The sequence below is a fragment of the Mizuhopecten yessoensis genome, unplaced genomic scaffold, assembly GCF_002113885.1.
Source record: "Mizuhopecten yessoensis strain PY_sf001 unplaced genomic scaffold, ASM211388v2 scaffold10831, whole genome shotgun sequence".
Taxonomy (NCBI): Eukaryota; Metazoa; Mollusca; class Bivalvia; order Pectinida; family Pectinidae; genus Mizuhopecten; species Mizuhopecten yessoensis.
In genome coordinates this window covers 23,668-32,162 of record NW_018408743.1, presented here as the reverse complement: position 1 = coordinate 32,162, position 8,495 = coordinate 23,668, and the positions used below count along the sequence as shown (strand labels likewise).

General features: G+C 33.3%; 1 protein-coding gene across 2 annotated transcripts in view; it reads right to left on the bottom strand.

The window, feature by feature from the left end:
• Window positions 1-2,957: 2,957 nt before the first annotated feature.
• LOC110462825 (selenoprotein N-like) overlaps window positions 2,958-8,495 on the bottom strand; it is a 22,355-nt gene continuing 16,817 nt past the window's right edge. For both annotated transcript variants that reach the window (XM_021517024.1, XM_021517023.1), the window contains one exon: window positions 2,958-6,547. In XM_021517024.1, coding sequence (XP_021372699.1) covers window positions 6,460-6,547 — 88 coding nt within the window. In that variant the 3' untranslated portion in view covers window positions 2,958-6,459. The remainder of the gene's footprint in view (window positions 6,548-8,495) is intronic.

Genomic DNA, 8,495 nt, shown 5'->3' with positions numbered 1-8,495 from the left:
CGTACTGTATATAAGATTAAATGGACTACTGTTATACCATGTACGTTTATACAAATTTGTGAATTCCGTTGGACACGGCTGATACCCTGCCAAAGGCTTAGCCACCAATTAAAACCATATATACGGAATACACTTCATTGTCTGATGGATACATAGAAGATATTCATTTGGAAGAATTTCTCGGAATAGAATAATAAAACACGGGGAGTTCCACAAGGGTCTGTCATAGGTCCCAAAGTGTTTGTCATCCATATAGATTATCTACTCAATTTTTGGATTCGGAATCACATTTGTTTGCGAAAGACACAACAAAAAGTTTAAAATGACCACTACAGAATTGGAACAGGTCCTGTTTCAAGAAGATATCCGACGGATGAAACAATGGTGCTATACCTTAATGGGTTGTTGAAGCTCCACTCGGAAAGATGTGTGCATTTACACATAGGAAGGAATAGGCTGGAAACGAATTTTAACAAATGCAGATAAAAACATAGGAGTAATAACTGATGATATCTTGAACTAGGAAAACGTATTTGAAAACATCAACAAAGTGAAATCCGTGATGGAATTCGGTTCCGGGTTGTTTCGCCCAAAATCCCGTTCGCCCTAGGTTGTTTCGCCCTAAAACAAAAATATTAGAGCGAAATGTTGTATGGTATTTTCTTTCAATTTTAGTAGTTTTAAGTCTCCTTAGTCTTCCATATCATTAAAATCAATTTCATAGAAAAAAATGAGTTTGTCTAATTTTTAAGCGAGGGTGACAAACGGCGGCTGTGAAAAGCTGACTCCGCGCGCTCTCACATAAATGGAGAAAGTCATCAATAAGTTCAGTTGATAACTTGATACATTTGAATATTAATTATTATATTAGCATATTATTTTTTTTTATTTCTTTTTAGGGCGAAACAACCTAGGGAGAACAGGATTTAGGGCGAAACAACCCTTAGCGCGAATGGGATTTAGGGCGAAACAATCCGTTACCATGGAGTTATCAAGAGAACATTTCAAGAGGGCCATGGCCCTTGTCCTCCGTGTATCGATTTATATTAAAAGCTGTAAAATGTTAAATTCAAAAGCTAAATTGGAGTTATCTCCCCTGCACTGTTTAATTGGATTGTTATGACAGAATATATGTCATGTTTGCAATCTGATAAAGATCATGTTACATGGCTTCGTTAACTTCGTACTACGCCTGAACCATGTAAAAGATGATTTTAATCAGATTGGTAATGTTTGTAAATAAATTTGGAAAGGACTATAAATAGGCCAAGCCCTGATGTCCAATCCAATTGACATATATAAAGTCAATAAAATCTGTTGAAATGCAATCTGATTAAAATCATCTGTTACAGGGCTCCGCCTGAACGCGTAGTACGAAGTTAACGAAGCCATGTAACAGATGATTTTAATCAGATTGGTTGAAATGAAAATGAACAATCTGGGGTCCTGGGTTTGAATCCCATTCTAGCCTTAAGCTTGACTACCTTTTAAATCTTGGACCACTGTTGATTATATTTTGTTAATTCCACCTTAATTATTTTTCAAAAAAATCCTGTAACGCATGGTTTACTGAATTAATTTATGAAAGCTGTAGTCAGGCCGGAAAAGCAATGTTCAATGTGTTTTTACAGTTTTTGGCAGTGGTATTAATCCTTAAATTAATTTGAAAACGGAAATGAAAAATTATCCATGACTATTCCTGAGATAGAACAAGAAAGATAGACTACAAATTGAAGAGAGTGACAGGGAAAAAAGTAATAAGGAAAGATAGATAAGGAGGAAAAAAAAGATTAGATGATAATCATTGAGAACCTGGTAAGAAAATAAAATTTTAGGACAGATTTGAACACTTTCCCCAATTTCGTCCATTCATAATAAATTATGCACACGTGACGTAGTGACTACATCTTTTTTCATCCGAGATGCTGAACTCCCCTTTTCTCTTTTTCTTAAAGGGACAATTTAGTGAAGTAAGTTTTTTTTGTAACCTTGTTACAAAACTCTTCATGATTATATAGTTTGATACTCCCTATGAACAACTGATGTCGAGAAATTGACAAGAGACAATGTTTTCTTGCCGTTTTTAATCCATAATTGAGAAATCCTAAACTGTACACACAGCCGTACGTTTTAGTGGCAGCTGTCGGTGAATACCAGCCGGGGGGAGAAGGTAACTTCTCGCTTTATTCACCTAGCCTTTCTGGAATACAAGTACATGCATTTATCCTGAATCAAAAGCATCTTCCAACATCACCTTAATCTGAAACATCGTTATTAATATCGTACTTTCTGCTGTTTGAAATTCTCCCTACGGCCCCTTATATATGTTCAGAGGTCGATATATAAATGAAATCCAAAGAAAGGGGTTAGTATAACATTTATGTATATTCCATGTATACATAGGGCCGATTTTAACTTGGGCCGATTTCACTTGGGTAAATTGAGGCCGATTTTACCATAAATCATATATTTTCAGTTTCGACTTGATTTTCAGGTTATCAAAAAAACTTACTTCACTAAATTGTCCCTTTAAGAATTCCTTTTAAAGATTCCCTCAATTCATTGCCAAACCTCTTTATATTGTCAAAATTTTCTCTAAATAAATGGTGCCATACACAAGGTTTTGCTGTAGTTGGTCGTAGTTATTACTGTTAATATGCCATGATCAGTTATCTTCAATTATCTTCAATATAATTATCCAGGATGAAAGCTCCTAATGACTAATAATGATAAAACTTAAAAGATATTTTTAGAAAATTCAATCTCCAATCACGAAGGTTAGTGTCAGAAGACCACCTATTACTACAATGATAAGTTGTCCAGAAGCTGCACAGGACAACCAGACAGACATGTAAGAGTACTTGCCTTTCGATGCATGTTCACCTTAAGCAGAGAACAAGAAAACACTTGAATTTATAGACATTTATATTTTGGCAAATAAAATAAAACAAGAATCATTTGAATAAAAACAAACTTTATTAGACAAAACTGTAAAGATAAAAGATTAACTTTACTCAATTGATGAAAAAGTAGAAAAATATATTAGGTGTCTTTGTCATCACAGATAAAGACTGATCGTTGTCATGGATTCAAATCTGACGTCATACAAGATTATCGGACATGCTCTAGCAGAAGCTTTTTTGAACACGTCGTCATGCAGGTATTGTGTCAGTAGATGAAAACATGACTCGATCAATCAAATCTGTGATCCATTTCTAACTTCTATGGAATGTAAAAATATTACCCCCAACCCTTCCTGTCATGAAATATTCATTATATTCATAATGTCATCATGTACAATAGAATATTTATCAACTATGGACTTTAAGTTAATTAAGGTACATATGTGGTTTTATAAACGCCAGAACAAGATATTAGCTTAGATAAAGTTGAGCTTAGTATTGCTTTTCAGGTTCTTATATCCAGAGATATTCACTAAAATAAAAGTTCTTAATTGTTACATTAAACATAACATTATGCTTTTTTTCCCCCATGAAACAAGATTGAATGCAAGAAAATCGTCATGAAAAAAGTTTGGCAGTGTACTGTGATGTTACAATAGAACTGGCAGAGAATATAGACCTGCTTTTTCTAAAAATAGCAAAACAGAGTCGATATCAGTGTCAGATCACCGACCTACATGTGATTATATGATCTAACCAATGAGGATGTAGGAAAATACTGTTCTTTCTGATATAACAGCAGTATTATATCCATTGACGAATTTTACCCACAATTTTTGCAAAACTATACATTGTATATGGGTTTATTTATTTTCTTATTTTATCCTATCTCGAATAAAAATAGTTCTGATTGGATTTGCTTGATCATTGCCTCAAATGAGGCTTCTATAATTATGGTTTCTTTATTAGAGCTGCACACAGAAACACTCTTCACCCTGTTAATATAAATGGTTAGTGATAGATATAATCGATTTATGAGCTGAAGCTCCGACAAATATTTTTAACAACAATTTGACACATAAGGCTCTGAACTGTTCGCGTATTCTATTAGCTAAGTGACTAAAATCTAATCAAGACGTTACAAACGGGGTTGTGACTTTGACGACTGAATAACTCATTTTCTTTTCCATTTTTTTCGCTCTTTGCGACATCATCTCTAAACACATTTCCGACATTATTGTAAAAATATGTCTTCACCTCTGTTATTTTTCCAATAGATTGATTAAATTTAAATCTACAATCAATTCAGAAAGGATCTAACAGTAATATAAATATCCAAATCTGAAAAGATATTCTGCTTGGTTTTTTAAATTCAGCAGGTAAGAAGTATACATTAAAGCTATGCAAGTCATCGTGATTTCTACAGAACAAGATTATCAGAAAATATTTCAAATAATGCACATATTTTTTTGCATATTTCAAAAATAATCAACAAAATCATCACCAACAATTTCTATATACTAGCTGATTGTGTACAAAAGCATAAACAAATAACTTTAAAACAACATATAAACACATCTACACCTTATAACATCTCATCTACACCTTATAACATCTCACCTCAGATTTAAACCAACAAAACCAGAGGTTTTTTTTTTCTTTTGTTTTAGAATAAAACTTTCACTTGTATACCTATCAGATGTCTAGATCATATAACTAATGCCTGAAGTGTAAATACCTACCTCACTCTTCCTGTCAAAATATATATAAAATAGCACTTATATTAACATTCCATTTAAGTTAAGGAGATATGCAACCGTGTACATTTTACATTTTTTTTTTATATTAGAGCTACCTCCCTTGTTTTTGTTTTGTTTTTAAGATGTAAATGTCACAGAGACGTAGTATATATCTTTAAAGAACACTATTTGTTGAAATTCAAGCTCAAATGAATTTTTCCCCCCAAAAGAAGTAGCACTCAAAATTTAACCAGTTTATGACTTTTCTGGCATTTAAAATTTGTTTATTGACAATAATAACCTTTATGTATTGTTCTTCACTAGTTTCAAATAATAGTTAAACATCTGTTTTAAACTTTGTACAAGTTCTCGCGAATATTTTGCATGTCACATAGGCCATAACATATTTATGATCACTATTCTACATTAATGTAACAAAATGCGATATATATCTCAAAGCTAGCAATACACAGATATAAATATATATCAAATTTCAGAATTCCTGAGACTCATTATTGCATACAGCAGACATGTTTTAAGTTCAGGATAACCTTTTGGTGGTAACCATACTTGGATTTTGGTTGGTATAGGGTTAAGGCTCAACTTAACAAATCAGATGCTGGTTTAAGATGGACTGAAAAAATGAATTGAGAGTTATCTCCCCTTGTAAAAATGAATTAATTGGAAGTTATCTCCCCTTGATTTTTTTTTAATTAATAGTTATCTCCCATTGAAAAAAATAATCAGTTGCAGTTATATCCCTAGCTAGTATTAAGTTCAAAGGTTAACTTTTAATTGACTTAATTAGGTAACAACATTTGCAAATGACTCGATGAGTAGCAGTGTGAATTACCGTACCTAGTTTGCATGCAAAGTTTGGTACTGTTTTGATTTCTAAATAATTACATCAAAAATAAATGTTAGTACCTAAATCTACCAAAAATATTGCTCATACAATAATCAGTTGGCTTATTCTCAAGAAAAAAATATTAAGAAATGTTGGTATTCTACATGCAGTGAGAAGGATTTCAACACAATCAGTTAAAAGAAAAACCACAAAAGCAGACATTGTTTTATCTAAGTAATTACACTGTAATCCCAACATTTTTATTTTTGAATAGATGATGTTTTTTTAGTTTGTCTTTGACAGTAAAAAAGATTATTTAACAATGAATAACAAAAGCTTTAGTATTGCCATAAGGATTGGCGTGCTAATATAACTGACAGGAATAATTTTTGGCTTTCATTTTTAATCAAAAGTATGTTATTTCCATCAAAAATGAGAAATCAGACAAAAATGTTGGGAAAGAGGTCAAACATCACTGTAAACTATAAAACTACATAAAAATCTTATTTTTCATTCTTTCACACACTTATAAAAACAAAAGTCTGTTTAACATCTTAACAAATCAAACATCATTTTTAATACATAAGAGACATTAAACTTTAAAAATAAAGTTTATTTTTAAACTATATTTCAGTTGAAAGTCTCTTTCACCCAAGTAAAATCATTATGTCACAGTTTTATGATATGTAATGAATGATATGAACAATTTCTATGATGATTTCAGGTCTACATAGACGCCCAAGGATCAGCAGTCTTGGGATTTGAGCCTTGAACTTGTTGGGATTTCTATGGCAGGTGGTCGATATGGTTCCGCCTGATGTTGGCCTTTGAACTCTTTGATATAACATGAGAGCTGGTCGTGATATGGTTCTGCCAGATGTAGGCCTTTGAACTTCTTGTGCGGATTACTATGACAACTGGTCGAGATATGGTACAGCCCGACATAGGCCTTTGAAAATCGTGCGGATTTCTATGACAGCTGATCCAGATATGGTTCAGCCCGGCGTAGGCCCTCTTTCAAAAACTTCATGTACTGCGAGGTACTGGCATCTTGGAATCTGAACAACAGAAAAAAGTCATGGGAAATGTCAGAGACACAGAAATCAGAAACGACAAAAATTACATAGGTTTGTAATGAAAAATTAAATAATAAGTATTGATAGGAGTCTTAAGATGTCCGTCTCTGTCTGTAGGGGAAGGGTTTTTAGCTGGAGTGTGTGACCAAGATATCGGTTGGAACACCAGAGATTGACGTAATGATAAATAATTTGAAAATATATGTCATTACAACCACCATTCCTATTTTGCAGGACTGAACCTCATGGACATAATTATCACGACGAAGAGCAAAAATATGATTCTGTATAATAACCCTTTCACCACTGTAGACCATAATGGACTCATCTATATCAATGCATGGTAGAGTCTACTAAAGTTGCATAGGGTGAAAGGGTTAAGCATAGTATAGATTTTTTTCTCTCAGTTGCGATATGTACCTGCATGTGGCAAAAGTTAAAAAAAATATATATATATACACTACTGAGGATTATTGAATTAAAATCCGGGGAAAAAATAATATCGAGTCAAAAAGATGGTAAAACAGACACATACTCCCCAAATAAGTTCCTGGTTTTAGGGGCATATGCCCAGTCATAGAGCTGGAAAAGAAACATATTTTCTGATTCCAGATATAGACACGTCACAGAAATTAGTCTATTTATAGCCACCTTGACCTTAACTCCTCATCCAGTAACCCCAATCAATAGAGATACATAATGTATTCCTCTTTTAAAGGGTAGATCCAGTTAAATTTATTTAGACCAGATGTATTATTCGAACAACACCATACTGCAATCAACATTTTTACAGAATTTCAATATATTTATAACTTCTGTGACCTTGACATTTAAACTATAAGCCTCAAACTCAAAAGTGATCTTTCTCTTCTCTAGGGACATCAGCTGCCACCCAAGTTTGGACAAGTTCTGATCAATTGTTCAGGAGATAGTATCTGAAAAACCAAAACTTTCCTGAAATGTGTGTCTTTTTATAGTGTCCTTTAATCTATTGACCTTTAAAACACCTCTGGGGAATCATTCTCCCAAAATTGGCTTAATTAGAAGTATTTTTTCTAAAATTATCATCCCAAAAATAAAACCTTTTGCAAAATTTCAGATAATGGCCGTTGTGACCTTGACCTTTATCTAGAAACCGTAAACTCAATAGGAATCTTCCTCTACTCAAAGGACATCATCCAAGGTAAGATGTTTGACTTAGGGACCCCAAATTTGATTGGATTTTTTCACGATCCTTGGGGGCATAATAAACCGAATTTAATAGTTTTTCTAAATAGTATTAATAATTGTTTTAACCCTTTCACCCCTAGGTAACTTTAGTAGACTCTACCATACATTTATTCGGATGAGTCTATTATGGTCTACAGTGGTAAAAGGGTTAAAGTTATCCTCTAGAAATCATTTTGTTTCCGCAACATGAACACATGGATGGACAGGGTAATGACTAAATTCTCCAGAATTTTTTTCTCCTCCAGGGATTGTAAAAATATGTTTTAGTTTTTAAAGCACATGTACATTTTATACACAGATGAAGGCATCCTAACCCTTTCACCACTGTAGACCATAATGGACTCATCCAGATCAATGCATGGTAGAGTCTGCTAAAGTTACATAGGGGTGAAAGGGTTAAATAACAAGAGGCCCAGGGGCCTTAATAGTTCACCTGGTATTTTATTTTTCAATTTAAAACATGCTGAGTACCATTCAGGTTTATCAAAGGAGTACAAGTAACAAAGTTGCATCTTCCATTTATAAATATTCAATTCCCTTTGCCCAAAGATTCTCTAAAACAAGTTTGGTTAGGTTAAAATCCCTTCAACGGTACAGAAGGAAAAGGATCTTTAATGTTTTCCTCTATTTCCCCTAATGGGCCCCACTAATCTGCCCCAAAGAAGGGGAATCCACACACCTCAGTTTAAACAAAATTGAT